Source organism: Myotis daubentonii, chromosome 9, assembly GCF_963259705.1.
Source record: "Myotis daubentonii chromosome 9, mMyoDau2.1, whole genome shotgun sequence".
Taxonomy (NCBI): domain Eukaryota; kingdom Metazoa; phylum Chordata; class Mammalia; order Chiroptera; family Vespertilionidae; genus Myotis; species Myotis daubentonii.
Genome location: NC_081848.1, coordinates 38,624,425 through 38,652,037, shown reverse-complemented (window position 1 = coordinate 38,652,037; position 27,613 = coordinate 38,624,425). Strand labels below are relative to the sequence as shown.

At 41.9% G+C, this 27,613-nt stretch overlaps 1 protein-coding gene across 4 annotated transcripts in view; it reads right to left on the bottom strand.

Moving 5' to 3' along the window:
• INTS4 (integrator complex subunit 4) overlaps window positions 1–27,613 on the bottom strand; it is a 93,321-nt gene that overhangs the window by 37,399 nt on the left and 28,309 nt on the right. For all 4 annotated transcript variants that reach the window (XM_059708354.1, XM_059708355.1, XM_059708356.1 and 1 more), the window contains exons 5-14: window positions 25,781–25,966; window positions 25,103–25,153; window positions 20,633–20,721; window positions 19,599–19,719; window positions 17,191–17,262; window positions 15,139–15,313; window positions 12,379–12,584; window positions 9,958–10,100; window positions 4,313–4,428; window positions 106–239 (exon numbers count right to left, since the gene is read on the bottom strand). In XM_059708354.1, the coding sequence (XP_059564337.1) occupies window positions 106–239; window positions 4,313–4,428; window positions 9,958–10,100; window positions 12,379–12,584; window positions 15,139–15,313; window positions 17,191–17,262; window positions 19,599–19,719; window positions 20,633–20,721; window positions 25,103–25,153; window positions 25,781–25,966 (1,293 nt within the window). The remainder of the gene's footprint in view (window positions 1–105; window positions 240–4,312; window positions 4,429–9,957; window positions 10,101–12,378; window positions 12,585–15,138; window positions 15,314–17,190; window positions 17,263–19,598; window positions 19,720–20,632; window positions 20,722–25,102; window positions 25,154–25,780; window positions 25,967–27,613) is intronic.

Below are 27,613 nucleotides of genomic sequence, written 5' to 3'. Positions count from 1 at the left end.
GAAAGAGCATGAATGAATCCTTTTTCAGAGAATACAGTCTGTTTTCTACTATTTAATAACCACAAAGGACCAAAAACAAGGACAAAAGATGTTTTTTCAACATACCCTCAAGGCAGGAACAAGATGAGAAAGACTGTCCCGGAGGTAGGCATAGTGCCTGAAGGTATGATCCGAGAACAATGCTGGCATTGTTGGACAGCTTTTAGCAGCATTGAAGATAAGAACCAAAACTGCAATGTCTGATGGATGAGTGAGTTAAGTAAGCCTGGAGGTACAAAAGGTTGAGTTTGGCCAGAATCTAGTGTCCCCACTTCCTGCCCCCAAAATTCCCACTAAGTGACTACAATTTTCTAATACAGAAATGCAAATTCAAACAGAGACAGATTATCCTACTCCATATTATCCCAATTACCAAAAGTTTTAAAAAATAATGCCTGTGGGGAGGGCCTGGGGGGCAGAAGGGGCAGGAGAGGGCTTGAAGAGGTTAGTGGGGTAAAAAGAAGGACCTATGTAATACTTTCAACAATAAAGATTAAAAAAAATAAACAAGCAAACAATAACAAATAAGAAATTGACAAGAGAAGAGAAAAACTTCAAGATAGCAACCAAACAACCGAACGATCAGTCAACTGGTTTGACGCGCACTGACCACTAGGGGCAGATGCTCAATACAGGAGCTGCCCCCTGGTGGTCAGTGCGCTCCCACAACCAACTTTCCATGGCTGGCCAACCTCCCGCGGTCCCTCCCCCTGGCCGGCCAGCCCCGATCACAACCAAGCTGAGGGATCCCACCCATGCACAAATTCGTGCACCAGGTCAATAATTATAATAATAATAATAACAACAACAACAACAATAATAATGCCTGATGCTGTTGAGAATACTAATAAGTGGAAACTTTTGGTACATTGGCTACTAAAGTATATAATGGCACAATCCCTTTGGATAATAATTTGGTACTAGATAGTAAGTGTCTTATGAATGTTGAATAATTCCACATCTTAAATCTATTCTAAGTAAATAATAAGATAGCACAAAAACCTTTATAATAGCAAATAATCAGAAATAACTTAAATATCCCAATCCAGGAGAATAACTATACAACTTATACTTCATTTACTTGATGGAGATGGAGTATTATACAATCATTAAAAATGTTGCTTATAAAGAATTTATAGTATTGTATCATAAGCATTTTGTCACACATGAAAAGGCAGACTCTAAAATATAGAAGATATGACAGCTATCTATTATCAAATATTTGTTAATGAAATATATATGTATTAAAAAAAATAAACTAAAAGAAAAATCCCAACCCCACGATTTTAAAAAAGGAAGAAAATACACCAAAATATTAACAGTTGATTACTTTGGATAGTAGAACTTTGGATGTTAACTAAAAAGTTTCTCCTTTCTATTTTGGGGGATTTTCTTTCTATGCATATCCTATCTAATAAAAGAGAAACATGGTAATTGGCGTACGACCGATACCCTTTTCATTGGCTAATCAGCGAGATATGCAAATTAACTGTCAGCCAAGATGGCGCCGGCAGCCAGGCAGCTTGAAACTAACATGAGGCTTGGTTGCCGCAGTGACGGAGGAAACCAACATTCCCCGCCTGCCGCTGCCTCTGAGCTTGCAGTTTAAGAAACTCTGTAACAAATACGCCCAACTTCAGCCAGCAGATTCGCAACATTGTAAGCAAAGGCCAGAAACCTACTTTCAGCCGGAGGCCTAAGAGCTGGAGCCAAGCCTCAAGCTAAAGCTGGCCCAGAATTTAAAAAAAAAAAAAAAAAAGGAAAAAAGGAGCGTTTGGGAGTTCAGTCACCCCCAGCCTGAAAACAGCCCTCAGCCCCTCACCCCGACTGGCCAGGCACCCCAGTGGGGACCCCCACCCTGATCCAGGACACCCTTCAGGGCAAACCAGCCAGCACCCACCCGTGCACCAGGCCTCAATCCTATATAGTAAAAGGGTAATATGCCTCCCGGCACCGGGATCAGCGTGACGGGGGCAGCACCCAAACCCCCTGATCGCCCTGCGGCTCTGTGTGTGACAGGGGGCGGGGCCCCAACCTCCCTATCCACCCTGCTCTGTGCCTGATAGGGGGGAGCTCCCCCCCCCCACGGGCCCTGCTCTGTGTGTGACGGGGTAGAGCCATAACCTCCCCATCAGCCCTGCCCTGAGTGTGAGAGTGGGGGCGCCCCAACCCCCTGATCCGCCCTGCTCTGTGGGTGATAGAGGGCAGCACCCCAACCCCCTGATGGGCCCTGCTCTGTGCGTGACAGGGTACAGAGCCCCAACCCCCCTGATGGGCCCTGCTCTGTGTGTGACAGGGGGTTGCTCCACAACCTCCCCATCGACCCTGCCTTGAGTGTGACAGGGGGCGGCGCCCCAACTCCCCAATCAGCCCTGCTCTGAGCCCGACCAGGGGCTGCACCTAGGGATTGGGCCTGCCCTCTGCCACCCGGGAGCAGGTCTAAGCCAGGAGGTCGTTATCTCCCGAGGGGTCCCAGACTGCTAGAGGGCACAGGCCGGGCTGAGGGACGCCCCCCCCCCCCCGAGTGCACAAATTTTTGTGCACCGGGCCTCTAGTTAATTTTATAACAGAGAAAATTACAAATTTAAAATAAAAGATAAATATAACTTCCCATCTTCTGTATGTACCCTTATGGCAGATCCTGCTATTTGCCTATACAATATACACTCATCTCTTTTTCCTTACTAATAGAATATTGATTTTATTCCAAATATCCTATAACTTCCTACCTAGAACCTGAACCTGATGATTGGAACTCTAGTAATAATCACAGGCAACTGAAAATGGCACAACAGAAAGAAACAAGAGCCTGGATCACCAGGAATAATGTGCAGCCACTATACCAACACCAGACTGCTTACCTCCAACTTCTTTTACATTAGAAACAAATAAAAATCATAATTTGTTTTAAGTTCCATTTGGGGGCAGTCTCTGTTACAGCCAAACACATTTCCTAAATAACACAATCCTCCAACTACCCCCTAAGAAAAGTACTTTAACAGCTTTTAAAAATGTGTGTTGTGCCCTAACCGGTTTGGCTCAGTGGATGGAGCGTCGGCCTGCAGACTGAGAGGTCCCAGGTTTGATTCCGGTCAAGGGCATGTACCCTGGTTGCCAGCACATCCCCAGTAGGGGTTGTGCAGGAGGCAGCTGATCAATGTTTCTCTCTCATCGATATTTCTGGCTCTCTATCCCTCTCCCTTCCTCTCTGTAAAAGAAAAAAAAAAAAAAGTGTGTTGTTTTTAAAATATTTTTAAAATATATTTTTACTAGAGGCCTGGTGCACAGATTCATGCACTAGTCCCTCGGCCTAGCCTGCGGGATCAGGTTGAAACCGGCTCTCTGACATCCCCCCAGGGGTCCCGGATTGCAAGAGGACTCAAATCAAATCCCTAAACTTAACCAATGGTCTTCCATAGAGTGAAAAGAACCATGGGAGAGCATGAATGCACTAATGTAAATGTATTCCCATGACTGGAAAATAATCCAATTGCACGGCATGTTGTCCATGGCAATCACAAACCTATTGAACTTGTATCAGAGGCATAGTAGCTCAGCTGCATCCACTCATTCAGGCTGCATATCAAATTAAACACGCAATAAGACATAGGGCAGTGATGGCGAACCTATGACACGCGTGTCAGAGGTGACAAGCGAACTCATTTTTTTGGTTGATTTTTCTTTGTTAAATGGCATTTAAATATATAAAATAAATATCAAAAATATAAGTCTTTGTTTTACTATGGTTGCAAATATCAAAAAATTTCTCTATGTGAAATGGCACCAGAGTTAAGTTAGGGTTTTTCAAAATGCTGACATGCCAAGCTCAAACGGTTCGCCCTCACTGACATAGGGGAAAGTCCACAGGCTTTAAACCAAAGGTAGCTGACTGCGAATCCCGGATTTAATGCTTGGAGAGTTACTTAGCCTCTCTGAGCTTCAGTTTTCTCATCTGTAAGCTGGGAATAATACCTCCTTCCTCGGTTGTTTGGAAGATCATTGATAAAAGGTATGAAGCATTTACATGGTATGTGGAATATAGCAGGTGTTCAATAAATGGTGTAAAAATTATTCGTATTAAATGGCAAAGGGCAATTACTGTGAAAACAAGAAAGCTGAGAATAACCTCCAGGCTAGGCTACCTCAGGATATACTCTTACCTAAAAGAAATGAAAAAAATAAATAAAACTCAGACCACCTAAGCTACACTACAGGAAAAGATGCTAGAATTCCCTGCCAAGTCAGTAGGGTCTGTCCTAAGCACAGAGGATACATGCTGGATCATCCATGTCTGGTTCAGCTGTGTCAAAAAATGGGTGGGTGCTCAGGAGCTCTGGAACCAAGGGAAGCACCAGGGTTGGATGTCGACTTCCCAGAAACTTCAGGCATCTGAAATAAACAAAATGAGAGCCCACATTAGTAAGTTAATAAATGCTTTTCAAAGTACTAGGATTTCAAATCAGAAAGCCTGATTTAGAATTACAAATTCTCAACCACCTAGTTTTGCTCCTTCTATGACTTCAGACAAGTCATTCAATTATTCTAAAACTCAGTTAATTTGTCTAAAAATGTGGTTATTATGAAGACAAAAGAGCTGATATAGCTGCTATTACCACTGGTTACTTAACAACCATTTCCCCCATCTTCCTTGCCAAGAGAACCCTGATTTTACTCAGGTATAAGGTAGATAGCAAAGTGCTCAGAGAAGGCAGGCCCAGCCCAAGGGCTCAACCACAATTGGTCTAATAAACCCATCATAGCAACCCCATCCATATTTTCCAGTGACTGATTTGCAAGTAACCAACTAATCCAGTTCTGGTGAATGGGTGTCTGCTGGAGAGCTTCTTAGGTATCCTATATAATAAAAGCCCAATATGCTGCGTCCAACCCTTCGTTTGACAACTCGACCAGTTGCTATGACATGCACTGACCACCAGGGGGCAGACGCTCCAACCAGCAGATTAGCTTGCTGCTGGGGTCCAGCTGATTGGGACTGGGCGAGACCAGCTGGACACACCCTGGAGCCCTCCCGCGGTCCCTCCCCGGCCCCAATCATGCACCAGTGGGGTCCCTCAGCCTGGCCTGTGCCCTCTCACAATCCGGGACCCCTCAGAGGATGTCAGAGAGCCAGTTTCAGCCTGATCCCCAGAGTACAGCCTGAGGCACCCCACTGGTACACAAATCCGGGCACCAGGCCTCTGGACTGTCATAAAGTAAGAAATCAGCCGAAACCGGTTTGGCTCAGTGGATAGAGCGTCGGCCTGCGGACTGAAAGGTCCCCGGTTCGATTCCGGTCAAGGGCATGTACCTGGGTTGCCGGCACTTCCCCAGTGGGGGATGTGCAGGAGGCAGCTGATCGATGTTTCTCTCTCATCGATGTTTTTAACTCTCTATCTCTCTCTCTTCCTCTGTGTAAAAAATCAATAAAAAAAATATATATATATATATATATATATATATATATATATATATATATATATGTGTGTGTGTGTGTGTGTATATAAAAGAAATCAATTGGCTATTAATTGGCTATCAGTTAACTATTATAACTACATTAAGGTCCTTTATAAACTATCATGAACTACAAGTGTGGCCTAGTGGTTGAGTGTCAACTCATGAACCAAGAGGTAGCCGGTTCGATTCCCAGTCAGGGCACATGCCTGGGTTGCTGGCTCCCTCCCCAGTGTGGGGCATGCAGGAGGCAGCTGATTGATGTTTCTATCTTTCTATCCCTCTCCCTTCTTCTCTAAAAATCAGTAAGAACATAAAAAAAAAAAAAAAGAACTACATGTGTGCTAGGAATTATGCATTTTTATTATTTTATTTGTTAAGTTCTGATTTAAAAGGTGTGATGAATTGAAAATAAATATAAATCTTAATTTCTGTTCTCAATGAGTTTATGATCCAGCTGCGGCAAACATGACTAACACAAGGTAATGAACTATCAAATGAATGATAGTCTGCTTTCTACCTGTCAAAGGTAGAAGAAATTACTATGATAAGAGAAAGTATCACAAAGAAGATGGATTTCACCAGGGACTGGAGAATAGGCAGACTGGCAAAAGAAAGAAAACAAACACCATTAACAAATTTGTGGATATATGGGATATGGAAGGTTTTGCATTTAAAACACTTGACATTGTTAGTAAACTTTTCCCTAGTCCTGTTTTTCCTTCTATGTGGAAACAACTCACGTCACTAATTTTCTGACCTCTCTCAGGGCTTTTACTCGCTATGCTAAAGGGACTTTGTAAAGGTTGTAGTTTGGCTTCCAGGTGCCACTCTTTTATTTTATCTCTTTCTATTCAGATCTCAGGTGGAGAATACAAGAGTTATTAATTGGGTCCTCTCAGAGACCCTTAAGTATCTGGGCCTCTCTAGACTTCAAGTCTGACTTGTAATATGTTTTCTATCTCATCCACCTCCCTATCTACACATGTCTTTCTTCTCTCCCTACCTGCTATTTTGAAGGCTAGGTTTCTGAGATGAATCCAATTTTGTTTTGTTTTTTGTTGTTGTTAATCTTCACCCGAGGATATTTTTCCATTGATTTTTAGGGAGAGTGGGAGAGAGAGGGAAAGACAGAAACATCGATGTGAGAGAAACACATCAACTGGTTGCCTCCTGCACATGCCCGACCAGGAGCCAGGCTAGGGAGGAGCCTGCAACCAAGGTACATGCCTTTGACCGGAATCGAACCCAGGAACCTTCAGTCCCCACGCTGACACTCTATCCCCTGAGCCAAGCTGGCTAGGGCTGAGATGAATCCGTTTTTAAATCTCCACAGCACCTAACACAGTGACTGGGTTATAACATGTGTTCAATAAGCATTTGTTATGAATACACTAAGGGTATATAAACACAACAAACATGTCCTTCAAAACTTTCATTTATGTACCCATCTTTAGCAGGGTCTTAAAAACATGCCACTGTGACTATTCCTTCACTCTTTTATCACATTCTTTTTTGATATTTTAAACCACTGTAACCTTGACTTAACATTTCAGTTAAGAAATAAAGGCTGTGTGTTTTACCTTTTCTCAAGGCTGCAGCCACCCTCTGTTTTCTTGAAGTGTGTAAATAAAGCCCTGTGTTTTCATTCTTTATCTACCCTTTTTCTAAAAAAATATATTTCTTTATTGATTTCAGAGAGGAAGGGAGGAGAAAGAGATGGAAACATCAACGATGAGAGAGAATCATTGATCGGCTGCCTCCTGCATGTCATGTCCCCCACTGGGGATCAAGCCCGCAACCAAGGGATGTGCCCTTGGCCGGAATCGAACCCGGGACCCCTCAGGCCGCAGGCTGACGCTCTATCCACTGAGCCAAGTCAGCTAGGGCTATCTACCCTATTTTATAGCTTAAAGAAGTTCCGGGGAGAAAGGGCTGCTTGGCACCAGCCATGAAGATCCACAGGTGTCCACAGTAAATTTACAAATTCTTGTTTGAAGAAAGTTCCAAAATGAGGAGAGGAAGCTTGAGAAGTGACATATTCCCAGTCCCTCAGCCCTTCTCCCTTTCCAATGATCCCCCTTCTCAGAGCTGCGCTCCCCATTCCCCTCCCAATCTCTTTGTTACACTTCCCATCTCCATCTTTACAAAAGCCTCTGCTTGCACTGAGATTATTAAGATGGCTTTTTGAGGACTGGAAAAGTCCCCCATCTTCTCGAGATGCCGGCATTCAAATAAACATCTTTCCTTTTTCACCAGCACCTGTCTCAAGAGTTTGTCTTTCATTGTGGCAGACAGAGGAACCTGGGTTTGCTTGCATCACCATTCATGAGGAAAGATGAAAAAAAATCAAGTGATAATTAGGTCACTCCAAAATCTTTTGGAGCACTTTAAGGTGAAGGAGTTTTCTGTCTACAAATATCAATAAAGACAGTCTTGCCATAAATATTCTGGGTGAACCAAATAGCCACAAATCTTATTTTAAGGCAAGAAGAATAAACTGCTAAACACTATATAACAATCCCTTCCATCAAGCAGAATGAATTCCTTCTGTGTCCCCAAAAAAGTACAGATACTGACATAGGTATTTCTCCCTACCCCAACCCCACACACCAAATGATTGAGTGCTCCTTGAAGACAATCAATATATGTATATCGAATTGAGTTGAACTGGACTGAACAAACATGAAGAAACAGCAAAACAAATAACCAGATGTCAAAAATATTACCTAGCTCTCACTGGTTTGGCTCAGTGGATAGAGTGTCAACCTTGCAGACTAAAGGGTCCTGGGTTCAATTATGGTCAAGGGCATGTATCTTGGTTGCAGGTTCAATCCCTGGCCCTGATCAGGGCACGTGCGGGAGACAACCAGTCGATGTGTCTCACATCAATGTTTGTCTATCTCTCTCCTACTGCTTTCCATTTTCTCTAAAAAATCAATGGAAAAATATCCTTGGGTGAGGATTAAAAAAAAAGTGGTACCTAGAACAAGAACTCTCTGGTATTTTTTTTTATATATATTTTTTATTGATTTCAGAGAGGAAAGGAGAAGGGGAGAGAGAGATAGAAACATCAATGATGAAAGAGAATCATTGATCAGCTGCCTCCTGCACGCCCCCTACTGGGGACCGAGCCCCTACCCAGGCATGTGCCCTGACCAGGAATCCAACTGTGACCTCGTGGTTCATAGGTTGACACTCAACCACTGAGCCACACTCACCAGGCTGGTTTTCCTTTTTTTTTTTTTTTTTAAATATATTTTTACTGATTTCAGAGAGGAAGGAAGAGGGAGAGATAGAAACATCCATGATGAGAGAGAATCATGGATCAGCTGCCTCCTGCAAGTCCCCCACTGGGGATCAAGCCCACAACCCGGACATGTGCCCTTGACTGGAATCGAACCTGGGACCTTTCAGTTCACAGGCTGACGCTCTATCCACAGAGCCAAACTGGCTAGAGCAGTATTTTCAATTTTTAATGTATCTTTTATTCTTGGAAGAATGAAAACATTCTCCCAAGTACCTGATTCGACCATTTTCTACTCTTAGTAATAAATTTTTCTGGAAATCAAGAAACTACACAGTTGGCATGATCTCATCACATAAGCTCATTTAAATATGTGGAGCACACACTTTTTTTTGTTGTTGGTAATCCTCACCCAAGGATATTTTTTCCATTGATTTTTAGAGAGCGTGGAAGGGAAGCACACTCATTTAATTTTTATATTAAATGTAAGCAAGTAGTTCTTCAAACAGCAATTCATGAACAGTGTTAACAGTTTGATTCTAGTCAATAAAGCTAGAGGTAATCAAGGGGAGAAATGACTGAGATTTTCAATCTGCAGACCAAGTGCCGGCCCTGCCTCTAATCTTTACAATGATAGTTGTGATCCTGTACAAAATCCAAACTGGACAAAGCAGTGATTAACACTACACAGGAGAAAAAGGAAATCTAATTAGCTCTGTACTTCCAACACTTATCACAGAGTTTGGCACATAAGAAGCACATAGCAGGCATATATTTGCTAGGTGGATGGATGGACAAATGAATAATCAATCTAAAATAAAATATTCCGTTTAGGAATCAGACTCCCGAGAGTTTAGTTAAGTTGAATCAGGTTTGTAAATTTAAGGCAAAATGGATAGCCGTATCCTCAATCTATGATGATCCAATCTTATATAATAAAAGCCTAATATGCAAATTGTCCCCTCAACCAGGAGTTCAACCAGGAGTTCGACCAGGGGGCGAGGCTGGCTGGCCAACCACAGGAAGGGAGGCCCTGGCTGGCGGCGGCAGGCACTTAGGGGAAGGGAGGCCCAGGCAGCCAGGGGAAGTGAGGTCCTGGCCGACAGCCAATAGGGAATCTACCCGTGCACGCATTCACGGGGCCTCTAGTGAATAATACCAAGACTATATATTTACGATGTTATTTGACTCAGTGAGCAAATGCACAAAAAATTCCTTACTTCCATATGGAATCCCTATCGGTAGGGTACTTGGTTAAATTTTTCAGCAGCTCCACCAGTGCAAGATGAATCCCTTCTTTGGTTGAAACATTAGCACAGCATAAGAGTTCATGAAGAGCCTCCCTAATATCTCTGGATGAATCCTTAAAAAAAAAAAAAAAAGATAGTATTACTATTAGCAATCACTATGAATTAGGTGTTATGGAGAAGTGTATAAGTTACAATGACAGTACCGGACAAAAAAGTCTCAATTTTCTGGGAGAGGCTGGTAGTTGAGAAGACAGAAGTGACATATGAACTGAGATTTGAAAAATTCATTCATTTGTTCATTCATTTGTTTATACATTCTACATTTACTGGGCACTTAGTAAACAGCTAAACATTTACCAAGCTCCTACTAAGTACCAAAAGCTGGAGATACAGCAGTAATTATAATCAAATCCCTGCTCTCAGGAGCTTCATTCTAATGCAAAGGCAATATACATAGGTCAGATAGTGTTAAGTATTACGAAGGAACTATAAAGCAGGTTAAGGGAAAGAGTGCTGGGTTAGGTGGGGCATTTAACACCAGATAATCAAAGGGAACAGCACACATAAAGGCCATGAGGTGGAAACATGTTTGAAAAATAGCAAGGAAACCAGTGTAGCTATGCAGAGTAAACAGAGAGAGCAGTACAAGATGACGTCAGGGAAGCGGCCTCCTTGCTCCCCATTTCCTTCTCAACCTCACTAAAATGATTAAAAAAGGTCACCAACAGCTTGGTCGGTGTGACACAGTGGTTGAGCATTGACCTATGAATCCGGAGGTCACAGTTTGATACCTGGTCAGGATACATGCCTGGGTTGTGGGCTTGACCCCCCAGTGTGGGGCGTGCAGGAGGCAGCCAATCGATGATTCTCTCTCATCACTGATGTTTCTATTTCTCACTCCCTCTCCCTTCCTCTCTGAAATCAGTATTTATTTAAGAAAAAAGAATTTAAAAGCTGGAAACATACTGATAAATATCACAGGGTGTTATAAAAATACAGAGAAGTGCTATTTAGCCCACGTCGGAGGCGGGGGGTAGTCAGAGAAGGCTCTCCAGATATGTTGCCTAACGCAGATCCTGGGAGTAAGCTCGTCTGCCAGGTGAAAAGGGCAGTTTGTAGGCAGGGGGGGGAAAATTTACAGTGAAGGCAAAACAGTGAAGAGAAGCATGATGATTAAATTTAAGGCAAAATGGATAGCCGTATCCTCAATCTATGATGATCCAATCTTATATAATAAAAGCCTGGAGTGACTACTGCATAAAGTTCAAGGTGAGAAATGATGGGGGAAAAAGCTGAAAGAAAAGGAGGAGCACATTATACAGACTATCCATGGAGAACAATCTACATAATATAAATTTATCTTCTTAGAAAAAAAACATGAAAAATTATAAATAAAGATAACTCAGGGAAAATTTTAATAGAAGTACTAAAAAATTGAGAGAATAATAGAGAATAGAGAACTTCAAAATCAAAGCATCCAGTCAGTCTGTTTATGTAGCAGAAATCTGTAACAAGTGCTGATGACTAAATATCAAATTATTATCCCTTTCACAATATCCGGGGAAAAAAAAAACAAAAGAAAGAAAGCCAGAGGCCAAATTAAATTTACTAATATCTTGAAAAACTTCAGTACTTACAAATAAAATCCAGACACTTTACAAAAAGAATCCAAGAACCACGCCTGGGAGGCAAATCTGTGTTTATATCCTGGCATAGCCAAGCACTAGCTATGTGACATCAAACAAATTACCTTTTTTTTTTCTGTAAAACTCCAGGGCTCAATAAACTGACCCCTAAGATCCCTTCCTGCTGTAATACCCTATGACTCACTAGAAGAATTAAATCAAAGGCTGAGAATAATTCTTCATTATTTAGTCCCTGCTTTATCTATAGCCGCTTCCCTCCTTTCCTCCATCTCTTCAACTCAATGCTGCAATTTCAATGAATTCATTGACTATATCATACCCACTCTTACCTCTGGATCTTTAGACATTACTCCTTCTGTTTGGTACTCTTGTACTCTTCCACCAGTGCTACTCCTTCCTTAGAAAATGCCTCATTAAGTTCTATTCCTCCTTCAAGTGTCCACTATATTCCTCCTTTCTTCCCTAGCTCCCCAACCTTACCTTAGACAATTCAGATTAGATACTCTCTGTATTCCCAGGGAGTCCTGTCCTTTCCTGATCACAGCAACACTAAGCTTTGTTCGAATTTCCTGTTTAACATCAGTCTCCTCCATCTTGGTGGAGTTGTGTGATGAGAAGGCAGAACTGTGCTACCTGTACTTTATCGTATCACCAAAACCCAGCAGGATGCCTGGTTAAAAATTAACAAGAAGTGGTGCCCCATAAGTGCTGATGAAGAAATGAGTAACCAACTGTGACTGCTCACCTCTAATACACCCAGGATAGTGTCTAGCTGATCCTCTCGGAGGGTGATATTGTTGGAGATTTTTCTCATGGTATGTATGGACTGTAGACGTACTTCCTCAATTTCATCATTAAACATGTCAACCAGGAAATCAAGGCACTTCTCAGCAAAAGAGGACGAAGACTGGGCCAGCATGCAGAGAGCCTCCACCGCAGCAATGCGGACCTCTAGACAAAAGGAGACAAATACAACTGCATATCAAACTAAGAGCCATGGGAAAAATCCAAGGATTCCTTCTCATCCAGTTCTGCCTTTTGCTTTCTACTCCTCTCACCCTAAAAACACTGGGAGATCTCCATGCTCACAGGTTCAGCTTCCACCTTCACTTCAACCTAAAAGCATGAACGTTGGTGTCACAGGGACTAAGGTTTAGATCTCGACTGTCCAGACTTGTGATCGAGTCACACATCTGTCTCCATTAACTGAACTTCTTGAAAACTAAGTTTTTATTTATCTCAGTATTTCAACTACAGTAAAGTTTTGTGTGTTTTTTTTTAAAAAAAAGGTAGCCAAAATAATATTTTATTAAAACATGTTAGATACCATTATTCTCATTTTAGAGATAAGATTCAACAAAGTGCATTAACTTGCCTCAAAGTCAGAGGAGAGATAAGACCAGTGTCCAGGTCTGTTGTTATATAGACTAGCACTGTATAGTGGTTAAAGGTAAATGCTCTGGAATAATAGGGATCACACAGTGAACTGTGAAGAATAATCCCTCCACAAACTTGGAGGTGAACTTTAGCACCTCAATTTTCTCACCTGTTCAATGGAGATAATACTCATCTCCTTACAGAGTAGTTAGGATGACTGAATGACATGATGTAAGTAAAGCAGATAACACACCTCCTGGCATATGTTAAAAGCTCAACATTAGCTATCGCAAGGTCTTGTAAGCACCTTGAAAATAGAGCCATGTCTTCTACTCTTGGAATGCTCAGAATATGTAACAGTGAGGTTACTGAATCTAGGAAGCCCTTGGTTCATTCACTAACAATGTTTCCTGAACGTGTAGGACATGCCAGGCTCTGTGCTAAGTGCCGGGATACAGAGATGAGGAAGCTACAGACAATGCTCACTAGACTTTTATAGATGCTCGTTTTGTTGCAGTGGTTCCCCCATGGCTCTGCAACACAATGTACAGTTTCAAAAAAGAAAAGAAAACCACTCAAATTGTGGTTAAAACTCACAAATATAAGTTGTTTTTGTATAAGAAATGTTTCTAGACACTTTAAAAGCAGAGTTAATACACTGAAGGGAGATGACTCAGATTTTTCTTGGTAGTTATGAATTCCCACTTCTAATGAGAAGAAAAGAATTTGCTCCACTTCACAAAAAATGTAATTTAAATGTGAAATTGCTAATTACAAAGCAAGCCAGAAATGGACCTAAGTATATTAATTGCTGGCTTTTCTTCCCAGGGCTTTATCTATTATACCACATTGATTCATGTGTAACTCTTGCAACTCTATCAGAGGAATCACACAGAAACTCCTATCAGCATGAGACCAGAGATGATAAAATTCCAAGCAAAAACTTGGAAACATAAAGTAAAAACTTGGTATTTTACTTTGCATGTACTGCCTGGCTACAGGCAGGTAAATAACAATTTCTACTGAACTTTTTGGAGTGCTGAAAGTATATTACAGTCTCCTTAAGCATCCAGGGCAGAGAAAAGGAATTTGCTATGTTGGGGCGTGGGGGGGAACTGTTTCACCCAGCCAGAGTGGCTCAGATGGTTAAGCCCCCTCCCATGCACCAAAAGGTTGCTGGTTCAATACCATTGGGAATGTACCAAAGGCAACTGATCAATGTTTCTCTCTCACATCTCTCTCTCTCTCTCTCTCTCTCTCTCTCTCTCTCTCTCTCTCTCTCTCTCTCTCTTCCTCCCTCCCTCCTTCCAGGTATGTCCTCTGATGAGGATCTATATATAAAAAAAAAGGTACACTTTGTGAAGACTAAATGAGACATTGTGTGCATATCAATCAATACGATGACTTACACATAGCAGTCACTCAGTAAATGAGCACTGTTATTATGTAGTCACTAGAGGCTCGATGTATGAAATTTATGCACTGGGAGGGGGGTGTCCCTCAGCCCAGCTTGCGCCCTCTCGTAGTCTGGTACCCCTTGGGGAATGTCCGCCTGCTGGCTTAGGCCCGGTCCCCCCGGGGATTGGGCCTAAGCCGGCACTCAGACATCCCTCTCACAGTCAGGGGCTCTCACAGTCCAGAACCACTCGCTCCCTACAGCCTGCCTGCCGCAGAAGCAGGAGAGGCTCCAGCCACTGCCACTGCACTTGCCAGCCATGAGCCCAGCTACTGGCTAAGCGGGGGAGGTGGGAGAGAGTGCAACTCAACCAGATGCTGGGCTAGCTGCTCATTAGCACTGGCCCCACCCCCCACCCACTGGTGTGGGGAGGCAGAGGGGCCATGGGAGGTTGAAGTACTTCAGTGGCGCCACATCCCGCCTCTCCGGAGGCACTGGGACTATGCCGCCCCCTCTCCCACTGCCTCTGTAAAAGGTGTGGTACTGGAACCGGGACCGAGCAGCCCCCTCTCCTGCCGCCTGCGGAAGGGGGTGGTGCCGGGATCACCATGGCTGGCCTGGCAACGCAGGCTCCCTGGCCCTGCCCCCGCCCCACCCCCTGGTCGTTCCGGAAGGTCGTTCCACAGTCCAGTCTAATTAGAACATTAGTTCTTTATTATATAGGATACTTACCATACATTTCATCTTCCAATCCATGAACAAAAGCTCCACAAGCTCCTGATTGGATCAAGTTCACAGCCCCCGTATCTACTTCTTCCTTGGGAGCATCATCTCCCCACTTCCTGCCGCTGGAAAACTCCCCTGAGCTATAAAGTTCCTTGGCACGCTCGTGTGCAGTGCGTTTCCTCTGTAGAGGACAACAACAATTACCACTTGCAGGAGGTTCAAGAAGGAACAATAAGATGCACCCTGAAAACACAGTAGGCAGGAAATAAGACTGCTCTCTCAGAGTTACACTTGCAAAAAATAAAAATACTCAATAGACCAGAGCAGAGAAATGCAAATTCAACTTAAAGACCAAAGGCTCACAGGTCTATCACTGCTGACAGTAACTTTATTAAAGATAGTAACCTTATTAAAGACAGTGAAAAAGTGTGTTGATCAGACAGGTGTTCATGTTTGCAATGACAACATAGGAAAGAGAGAACCAGAGAGCTAAACAATGGCAGCGTCCCTCCAAGCACCATGTCAGGTAGATAATACACTGGCCCTAGGAAAAAAACTTTTTCAGTCCCAGTAGAAGTCTCCATTTGACAACACTGTGTTCTATTTGAGCAATATTGTGGTCCCAAGCAACCTTCTAGTAAATTCATTTTCTGCACAGAATGCTTAATGGGGAATATACTGGTTACAAAAGTAAATATTCAGTCCACTTGAGGGTTATGACTCTTATAAATACTTTATAATTTGCCTCTTTTGAACATTCTTGGTGTGACTCCACATCCTCATGGCTGATCATCTTAAAGGCCCTGATGAAATATAGCACTTGAGCCAACAGGGATGTGGGTCAGACCCAGTAGGAAAGTTTGTACCTTGTGATGTGTCTTAGAAACCTTTGGATCACCCATCCCTCACCATGCACCATGAGCATATCCTTCTTTATACTTCTCCCCCAGAATACAAAAAAACACTTAATCACTTACCTCAAATGAAGGCAATGCCATTAAGGAAAGCCAAATGGCAATATTTCATGTCAACTCTTCAACCATTCCTTAGAATTTATCTTATGTTACCAAATAACTCAAAAGAAGAAAGGAGCTAATATGCAGAAGATAATATTCTTTATGTGGTTTATTAGGATGGAAAAACTAGAAGGATCTAAATGTATTATGATGAGCTTAAAAATGATGATACATTTACTTAAAAGAATATTATGCAATCAATAAAAATGCTAAGTATAAAGTTAGCAATATGAAAAAAAAAGCATATGATACTGTGGCAAATGTAAAAAGTAGACTTACAAAACCACAAAACTATCTGCATACAATGTTTAAAACATGCATAAGAAAAAAGAGCTGGGGAGAACTACACCAAAGGGTTGCAGGCTCGATTCCTGGTCAAGGGCATGTTACTGGGCTGTGGGTTCAATCCCCATCCCTGGTTGGGGCACGTGCGGAGCACAACTAATTGATGTGTCTCTCTCACATCCATGTCCTCCCTCCTCCCCCGCTTCAACTCTCTTTAAAAATCAATGGAAAAAATATCCTCGGGTAGAGTTAACAAAAAAAATAAATAAATAAAGATATTGACAATAAATGAGCATATCATATTCTCAGACTCATATTGGGTTCTGGCAAATATATCAAAGAACGGTCACAGTAAAAGCTTAAAGGCACTCCATAAGAGGCATTTTGTTACAGTTCAGAGAAAAAATTTATTCACTCTTCCATGGGAACTGCTACTGAAAAGCAGCCCTCAGATGTCACAATCTTAAAATATAAGACCAGACCTTTGCAATTTCTAAGAAAAGGAAAATTCATACTGGTTCTTCTCTGTAGAACACAACTTGTGCAAAGTATTTCATAATAATAATTTAACATTTAATGAAGTAACTTTTAATTTGGTTCAAGTTACTAAGATTTTCAAGTAAATGTAATCTAATCATCCTACATTAATTTAACAAATGCATGGGCTGCAAAATTAAACCAATATCAGCTTGGCATATACTGTTACATTGATGTTAATTTCAGAAGCCCAGTTTAAACAACAGAGAATTCAAGTTACCCTTAGATCTGACATCAGCTTCTTGTCAAGCGTCTGCTCCAAGAAATGAGAACTGACTTGCTCCATAGAGCCCTGTAAAAAAAAAAAAGAATCCAAAACAAACTGAACATCTTTTAAGATCTGAACATTATCTCAATAGTCAAAGTTTGCAGTCAATGTGTAAAGATAACATTATTCTTAACATTAAAGATGCCTATGGGTTCTGAATCAGCAGGAATATAACAAAAACATTAGCAGCAGCAGCTAGTTCCTAAATAGAGTTCACTGTGTCATGCACTAAGTGCTTTATACATACATTAATTAATTTAGTCCCCCTCCAAAATAAATATTATTGTCAGTCCCATTTTTGTTTGTTTTAAAATTTTTAAATTGATTTTTAGAGAGAGAGGAAGGGAGAGGGAGACAGGGAGAGAAACATTGATGCAAGAATGAAACATTGATCGGCTGCCTCCTACACACCCCACAATGGGGATCGAGCCAGCAAGCCTTTGGTGCACAAGCCAATGCCCAAGCAACTGAGCCACACCAGCTAGAACCAAAACAAAGTTTTAAAATGTGAATTAAAAAGTAAAATCAGCTGAAACCGGTTTGGCTCAGTGGATAGAGCGTCGGCCTGCAGACTGAAAGGTCCCAGGTTCGATTCCGGTCAAGGGCATGTACCTTCGTTGCGGGCACATTCCCAGAGGGAGATGTGCAGGAGGCAGCTGATAGATGTTTCTCTCTCATCGATGTTTCTAACTCTCTATCTCTCTCCCTTCCTCTCTGTAAAAAATCAATAAAATATATTTTAAAAAAAAGTAAAATCAATAACAACTGGTTTAACCCTGTATTTTATTATGAACAAGCAATCTATACATATAAAAGCCAAGCAACCAGAACAACGGAACGACCGGTCACTATGACGCACACTGCAGTGGCCAACTGGCCTGATCAGGGCCCCGATCAGGGCCCCGATCAGCCCCTCCCCCTGTTGCCCCGTCCCCTATCGGCACCACCACCCCAATCGGGGGTGGGGCTGGTTGGCCAACCTCCCACCTCCCCTTCCCCCCACTAGCCCGGCCCCGATCGGCCCCCATTGGGGCAGGCCGGCCTGACCCCATCCGTGCACAAATTTGTGTACCAGGCCTCTAGTATAATTCATAAGCAATACTGAAATCATCCAAATTCCTTATTATTCCATAAAAATGTTTCACACAGTTTTTAGCAATTACCCCATAAATACTGGTCATAAAAATAGGGCTACCACTGGATCTGAGTCTAGTACAGTCATGTCCAAAGTATTCAGCCAACAATTTTACCAAGACTGGCAGTGTTGGAGGCCCTCAAAAAGAAAGTGTCCAAAAAGAATCTCAGATTTTCTTGCTGTGATAGTCACAAAATTTTATAGATACGTGTGTGTGTGTGTGTGTGTGTGTGTGTGTATATATACTATAACAACCCCCACTATCACACACAGAATATGTTACAATTTTTAGTATCTCGTTTGAGCATCATGACAACTCAGTGAGGTAAATATGAGAGATATCAAACCCTCTTAATAGATGAGGAAACCAAAACTAAGGTCAAGTGACATCTCAAAGATAACACATATATAATAAGGCTATTATTAGGTCAACACTCCTTTTATAAAACAGTTCCATCTCTGAAAAATTAACTTTTTTTTTTAATAAATGTACTCTGAATCCCCAAAGGCAAAACAGAAGAGTACCAGGCTAAAAGTCAGGAGATTAATATCTGACTCCCATTCCACAACTTTCTATTTGGATTAGCTGAATTCATTTCTCAGAGCCTCAATTTTCTCACCTGGAAAATGGGAATAACAATATCTACCTTGCTGGGTTACTGTGAAGAATAAGTGAGATCATGTAAATGGCCTCACAGTATCTAGGTCATAAAAGATGCTTAGTAAACAGAAGCAACTATTTTTATTATTACTTACTTTAATCCCTAGGCCTTCGCTATCTCATAAGCTAACAAATGTAAATAGAATTGTCTTTAAAATTCTTTCAAGCTCTAAAAGACTATACTTCTCCATTGGAAAGTGAGCTTTTTCTTTCTATTTTAAGAAACACTATAATTTCTAATAGTGGGTTACAACTATCCCTACCTGTAGTTTCTCAAATGTTTGTATAAGTGTAACAGGCAACATGTTCACAAAGAAAGTGTAACTTGTAGCGCTGACGTGGCTCAGTGGTTAAGCGTCAACCTATGAACCAGAAGGATATGGCTAGATTCCCAATCAGGACACATGCCTGGGTTGTGGGCTCAATCCCCAATGTGGGGAGTGCTGGAGGCAGCCAATCAATGATTCTCTCACATCATTGATGTTTCTATCGTTCTCTCCCTCTCCCTTTATCTTTGAAATCAATAAAAATATATTTAATAAATAAATAAAAAGTGCAACTTACCAATAGCTTTGCAGCTTGAACTCGAACCACCCAGGATCCATCACTGACCATGTGACAAATTTTCCCAAAAGCATCATCAACTAAGCGAATTTCTTCATTAGAAGATGGGATTGGGACAATGCTAAATTAAAAGAAAGAAAAAACATAAAACATAAGTCTAAAGCTTCAGGTTCAATAAACTGGGAATGATAAACAGCACAAGTCGAGATGATAATTGAATAATTAAAATCCTGGAATGATGAAATACATTTCATAGTAAACAAATGACTCTGAGAGTATAAGTCAACCCTTTTAGTTGTGCTGCAAATTTTCACTGTCTTGAATAAAAATGTTTAACTCATCAGAGGTACAAAGATTTATGAAGCTACCAAAAACTAGCTACCACAGAGTACTTTAAATCTCTGTTTATTCCATATTTGCATTGCTGTGAATATAGTAAATCTCAGAATAAATAAGTATAAAACATACTTGTATATCTGGTCCTAAAAGGAGAGGCAAATTCCAATCAGTCTTTTTTTTTTTTTTTTTTTTTTTTTTACTATATCTGTCTCTCCACCTCCCAGAATCACTGTGAGAATGATTTGATTACTGCAAAAATGTTTTTAACCAGGAAAACACTACATAAGGGATCATTATCCTCAAACTACCTAGTATCTTTATCTGGTATTTGTATTTACTAAAATGGGCCCCAAACAATTTTAAAGATTTAAAAAGGGTAGGGTAGAGGTAGGGAGGAAGCTGCAAAGCACTTAAGAAAGACAGTCCCATCCCTTCATTTAACTTTCATTTACAAAAGAGGAGGTTGGGACCCAGAGAGTTGGAGTATCTTTCCAAAGACACAGAAAGGATGGCAGAGCTAAAGAATCAGGACCAGATATCCTGATTTCCAGGGTCTGTACTTTTCCCCTATTTCACACTGCCTTCAAAAAATCTAACCAATGTTTTTTTTTCTTCTGGAGGTGGGCTTTTTACACAGTGTGAGGAGAGAAAAATGGCTTAGCAATGAATGAAAGCTGGCTTACACCCACACTGACCTTTCAGGATAGAGCTGACTGACAACCCAGATAAGCTGGACTGCAGCACTGCGCACTTGTTCATAGTCATCAGACAGCAATTTACAGGCCTGCAAACAAGGATTCCAAAAGTCTATTAGTTTTGTATCCCCCCAAGGTGATGTTTAAACTATTTTCACAATGAAGACAGGGTGGCTGGATAAGGATGCTAATCATAAAACCTGTGGGTGGTTTTAGCTACTTGAGCCTTTGCCCAACAAAGAATTCTTGGCTTCTGTCAGCTGCTCTGTGTTCTGATTGAGCCCTCCCATCTCAAGTCTCGAAGCAGAACCACAGCCTGATAGCACAAACGCCATCTAAAAGAGCACAATTCCAGTAAAGCCTTCTGGGAGCCCCCACTGCTGCTCTCACAGGCTCAAACACCAGAGATGTTTTTTTGCCTATCTGTGAAATCAAAGCACAAATTTCTGATCGACAATCTTTCTGAAATAATTGCACAATTTTAATGCTAAGCCGCCAAAAGAGGCCAGATTTTTCTGTTTTAACTTTGGTCTGAAATGGCATATCTCTACTCCACCCACAGTCATAGCAACACCCTTGACTTCAACAACATCCAGAACTACTCCATGTCTGAGTTTTAAAATCCTAAATTCCATGCTCTGATCAGAACTTGCTACTCCATCAGCTCTTCCATTTCCATGCCTTAACCCATTACACCTACTCTTCAACCCCACTTAACCTACTAAGAGGGTTAACTTGAAACGCAGGCAGATAGGGCAGGGGTCCAGGGGAAAACAAAGGCAGGAGGAACATAGGCAGGCAGACACAGCAGTTTGAGCAGCCTAATCACAGAAACCAACCAAGCAGAAATAATAAAATGTGTCTGGACTCAAAGCGGGAGGCAGGGGAAAACAAGGGAGGGCCTGCAGCAACAAAGTGTAGAAACGCATAGAAACAGAGAAAGTCCAGCATTAAGACAGAGAAAGAACACATAGAAACAGGGAAAGTTCAGATCATTGCTGGGCAAGAACAACTGAGGGAATCAAACAGGTGACAACATGGATAGATATAGAAGCAAGCTTGCAGCAAATATACACCCCTGGACTACATTATTGGGCACCCCTCCCCATGGGGGGATTCTGAATCTGCTTGCAATAAATTTTCCACACTTTTGCTTAAATCTCCTGGTCCACATAGCTCATTCTTCAGCATCGTGAGACACAACCCTGGGAAAAACCCTTGACTCACCATTCCGGTTATCACTACCTATCCATTTAACCAGGGTTTCTCAATCTCGCACTATTGACACTTTAGACTGGATAATTCTTTGTGAGGGGTTGTCCTGTGCATTGTAAGATGTTTAGCAGCATCCCTGGGTTCTACTCACTAGATGGTTGTAGCACCACCCCTTCTCCAATCCCTAGGAGTTGCAATAGTCAAAAATACCTCTTGCCCTAGTTGGTTTGGCTCTGTGGATAGAGCAACGGCCTACAGACTAAAGGGTCACAGGTTCAATTCCAGCCAAGGGCGCATGCCTAGGTTGTGGGCTCAATCCTCACCCCCCCCCCCCAAGTAAGGGGGTGTGCAGGAAGCAGCCAATCAGTGATTCTCTCTCATCACTGATGTTTCTCTCTCTCTCCCTCCCTTCCTTTCTGAAATCAATAAAAATAAAAAAATAAAAACCTCTTACCCTAGCTGACCCTTCACCAAAATTTGACACTGTTGACTGTGAGAACCCCCCTCCTGCCTTTTCTGGAATATGTTTCTCCTCTTCTTCCATAAGGCTGCTTCTGAGCTCCATTCTAGGGCTGCTTTCTTCTGTCTACCTCTTAAGTGTTGGACTTTGCTCAGCTCCATCCTTGATCTCTTTCAATCTTCTTACTCGCCCTGAGTATCCTCAGGCCCCCTAGATACTGATGGCTCCACATACCCACCTCCAGCTCTGATCTCTCCTGAACTCCAGACCTTCACAACTATTTATGGCCTGAAATTCTCCTCATGGTTGTAACATCAAACCTTCAAACTCAATATAACCAAAACAATTCATTAGATACCTAATTCAATCTTATATCTCAAATACTCCACCATTACTCCATCCTCACACCATTGTGGCCCGCCCTCATCATTGCTTGCTTAGTATTAAAAAGAAACAACAGGCCCAAACTGGAGTCACTTGTGCTAAGCCCACCAAGACTTAATACCTACCAGTGATGGCGAACCTATGACATGGGTGTCAGAGGTGACAAGTGAACTCGTTTTTTTGGTTGATTTTTCTTTTTTTTTTTTTCTTTTTTTTTTTTTTTATATATTTTATTGATTTTTCAGAGAGGAAGGGAGAGAGATAGAGAGAGTTAGAAACATCGATGAGAGAGAAACATCGATCAGCTGCCTCCTGCACATCCCCCACCGGGGATGTGCCCGCAACCCAGGTACATGCCCTTGACCGGAATCGAACCCGGGACCTCTCAGTCCGCAGGCTGACGCTCTATCCACTGAGCCAAACCGGTTTTGGCGGTTGATTTTTCTTTGTTAAATGGCATTTAAATATGTAAAATAAATATCAAAAATATAAGTCTATGGTTGCAAATATCAAAAAATTTCTATATGTGACACGGCACCAGAGTTAAGTTAGCGTTTTTCAAAATGCTGACAGGCCGAGCTCAAAAGGTTCGCCATCACTGACCTAACCTAACTATAGTTTCAGCTTCTCCCAAGAATGGAATTTTAAACCAATTAGTCTGGAATTTCCTGGTCAGCACTAATGAGGTAATCTGCCTGATAAGACCCCCCTAAGGCAGTGGTTCTCAACCTTCTGGCCCTTTAAATACAGTTCCTATGTTGTGACCCAACCATAAAATTATTTTCATTGCTACTTCATAACTATAATGTTGTACTGTTATGAATCGCAATGTAAATATCTGATATGCAGGATGGTCTTAGGCGACCCCTGTGAAAGGAAGCTGCAAAGCACTCAAGAAAGACAGTCCCATCCCTTCATTTAACTTTCATTTACAAAAGAGGAGGTTGGGACCCCGAGAGTTGAAGTATCTTTCCAAAGATACACAGAAAGGCGTTGGTGGTATAGTGGTGAGCATAGCTGCCTTCCAAAGATACACAGAAAGGATGGCAGAGCTAAAGAATCAGGACCAGATATCCTGATTTCCAAAGGTGTCGCGACCCACAGGTTGAGAACCACTGCCCTAAGGGAAAGTAACCTTCCCCTAAGGCAGTGGTTCTCAACCTTCCTAATGCCGCAACCCTTTAATACAGTTCCTCATGTTGTGGTGACCCCCAATTTCACTGTTACAAATTGAACATAATTAAAGCATAGTGATTAATCACAAAAACAATATGTAATTATATATGTGTTTTCTGATGGTCTTAGGCGACCCCTGTGAAAGGCTCGTTCGACCCCCAAAGGGGCCTCGACCCACAGGTTGAGGACCGCTGCCCTAAGGGAAAGTAACCTTGCCCAAAATAATCCACTTTTTAAATTTCCTTGACCCATCTTTCTGCCTACAAAAACCTCCCACTTTGTACAACTCCTCAAAACATCCTTCTATTTACTATATGGGATGTTGCCCAATTCATGAATTACTAGTATTCAATGGCTCCAATTAGATCTTTAAATATACCTGGCTGAATTTGTTTTTTAACACTACTTAACTGATACAGTCTCATGCCACTAAATAGATCGATCATCTAGTTGACCTTTTTTTCCTCTGAGTCCTTACTCGCCAAGTTTCCTTTAATTATTTGGCTTCCCAATATTTTTCTAATAGGGAGAGAAGGGGCCAGTCGGGTCAAAACAACCATTCTGAACTCATTCTACTTCATTTTTTTCAAAGAATAAACTTGGTATGCTCATCAGTCATAGGGGCTTGGCTATAATCATCTTCCTCTGAAAGATAAACCCACTTTGATAGAGTAACAAAATCTGGTCTCTGAGCATGGATTTAGATTGCCTGTCTCTAGATTCCTGCAATTATTCTACAAGAGAAATACCACTTTGTAAGGCCTTTTGGTGAGGCAATCAGCTTCTCCTAGCGATACTATAAATTCATTGTGCCTCTCCTTATCAGTACTACAATAAGCATTTGATAACTTTTCATATGATCCTGGGTCTTGGTCATCCTCCAGTTTGCCAAGTGTGGTTCCCAGAACTGACTTCAGGTTTAGCCCTAGCAACCAGAGATCAGCAAGAATAGCACTGTCCTTATTCTGAATACTATACTTCTCTTTGTATACTCTGATATTTATTAATGTGCTACCTAAATCCTCCTAAAAGTGCTTTTCATATACACTAGAGCTATTCAATTACATATCCCCATTTTCTTTGTAGAATCTATGTTTTGAATACAACCTCACATTCACCCCAATTAACATTACTTCTATTAGCTAGCTGAAGCTCTGTTTTCAAATCCTGACAACCAATATGCCAGCCTCCCAGTTTCATACTTCCCCTTCCTTGCAGATAGTCATTTAAAGTACCTGATTATAAATTGTTTGGTGTAATTTCAGTCCTCTTTCATGAAGCTGCAACTATAAAATAAAGATATAGTTTAAGTATTTGGGGGAAAAAATCCCTTTTTCCCATGTCTCCCCACAATCTCAAATACATTCCTGCATTATATCAGATTAACATGGTTTCCATTAGCCAAAATCAGTGCTATCTATATAAATAAGAAACCTGGTCAAAGACTTTTTAGTAGACATAATCAAACACTTAATAAATCTAACCCATGGACTCTTCCAAAGGGATATTAGAAAAACATGAAACAATTATAAGAAGGCTGAGGAAGACATGATTAGCACCATTTCCTCCTAAAAAGCAACCCCCTCACACTGGTAAATTTTCTCCTATATTTCTGAAACATGGAAGGTACAACCTGAGCCTACTGGAAGACAATATCCAGAGGGGGTGGTGCTGCCATGTTTCAGAAATACAAGTGAAAGCGACCAGAGAAGCCCAAAGAAAAGCACGCCTGTTATATAGAAAGTGTGCCTCTGAGCCCTGCGATGCCACCAACACCTTCCTGGAAAGTATGGATAAGGTGTGTCCTGGGGGGGATTCCGAACGTATCCAAGGCAGCATTGCCCATGTACAAATGAAAACAGACAAACAAACAAATAAAACTGTCCCAATTTACTTCCCGTGATCATGTTTACCATGGCTTTTATAGCTGCTGTTCTGACACGCGGGTCTTGGTCACTAAAGTAATCCCCTATAATCTTCTGGACATCTCTGATAGCTAGGCCTTCTGCATCCTTTGTGACACTTTTCTCCAAAGAGCCGAGATTGCCAAGTAATTGCAGGCACTTATTTCTTACACCATGGGAAGTATCTGTCAGGTGCTATAAAACAAAAGAGAGGAAAAAAAAGGACATGATTAAGTTATCTTTAAAACAAACCAAACAAACAAAAAACAGAAACAAAAGCATTCTATCAGCTTTAGGAATGACTTGGAACACTATACTCTGACCATAACCTGTATAGTATCATGTTACTTGAATATGGTCCTCCAAAAAGAATCATAAGTCCTTAGAAAATAAAAAATAAGACTCCCTTTTGTTCATTACAGTAGTCCAATCATACTGCCTTGTAAAGTACTTTAAAAATGTCCTCTAGCCCTGACCAGTTTGGCTCAGTGGCTAGAGCATCGGCCTGAGAACTGAAGAGTCCCAGGTTCAATTCTGGTCAAGGGCATGTACCTTGGTTGCGGGCACATCCCCAGTGGGGGGTGTGCAGGAGGCAGCTGAGGGATGTATCTCTCTCATGGATGTTTCTGGCTCTCTGTCCCTCTCCCTTCCTCTCTGTGAAAAATCAATAAAATATATTTTAAAAAAAATAAAAATGTCCACTAGCTCACCAGTGTGGCTCAGTGGTTGAGCACTGACCTTTGAACCAGGTCACAGTTCGATTCCTGGTGGGAGTACATGCCCGGACTGCAGGCTCAGTCCCTAGTAGGGGACAGGCAGGAGGCAGCCAATAATCCTCTCTCATCATTGATATTTCTATCCCTCTTTCCCTCTCCCTTCTGTCTCTGAAATCAATAAAAACATATTTTAAAAAAGATTATCAGTAAGAGGTACATACAGAAGTATTTATAATTGAAATAACATGAATGACAAGGATTTACTTTTTTGTTGTTGTTGTTAATACTAACCCCAGGATATTTTTCCATTAATTTTTTTTTTATTTTTATAGAGAGTGAAAGGGAGGGGGAGAGACAGAGAGAGAGAAACATTGATGTGAGAGAGACACATTAATTGGCTGCCTCCCACTCACGCCCCCACCAGGGCTGGGGATTGAGCCAGCAATCGAGGTACATGTCCTTTACCTGAATCAAAACTGGGACCCTTCAGTCCAAAAGCTGATGCTCTATCCATTGAGCAAACTGTCTAGGACTTTTTATTTATTTACTGCACATTGAAAGGAAATTAGAAAAAATATTTTAATATCGCTGTCACCCTTTCTCTATAATAGAAGTGTCAACCAAATTCATGATGGACAATGACAGATTGAAACACAGGTGTGCAATTGGCGCCAGCGAGAGCTTTATTAGTATACTAGAGGCCCGGTGCACAAAAATTTGTGCACTTCAGTGGGGGGGGATTCCCTCAACCTGGCCTGTGCCCTCTTGCAGTCTGGGACCCCTCAGGGGATGACCACCTGCTGGCTTAGGCCTGCTCCCCGGGGGATTGGGCCTAAGATGGCAATCAGACATCCCTCTGGCAGCCCGGCAGCCCTCGGGGGATGTCCACTTGCCAGCAGGGAGCAGACCTAAGCTGCAGTCAGACATCCTTAGCACTGCTGAGGAGGCACGAGAGGCTCCCACCACCACCCCTGTACTGGCAGCCGTCAGCCTGGCTTGTGGCTGAGCAGAACTCCCCCATGTGGGAGCGCATTGACCACCAGAGGGCAGCTCCTGCATTGAGCGTCTGCCCCCTGGTGGTCAGTGTGTGTCATAGTGACCAGTCATGCCCAGTCTCTCTGCTTTT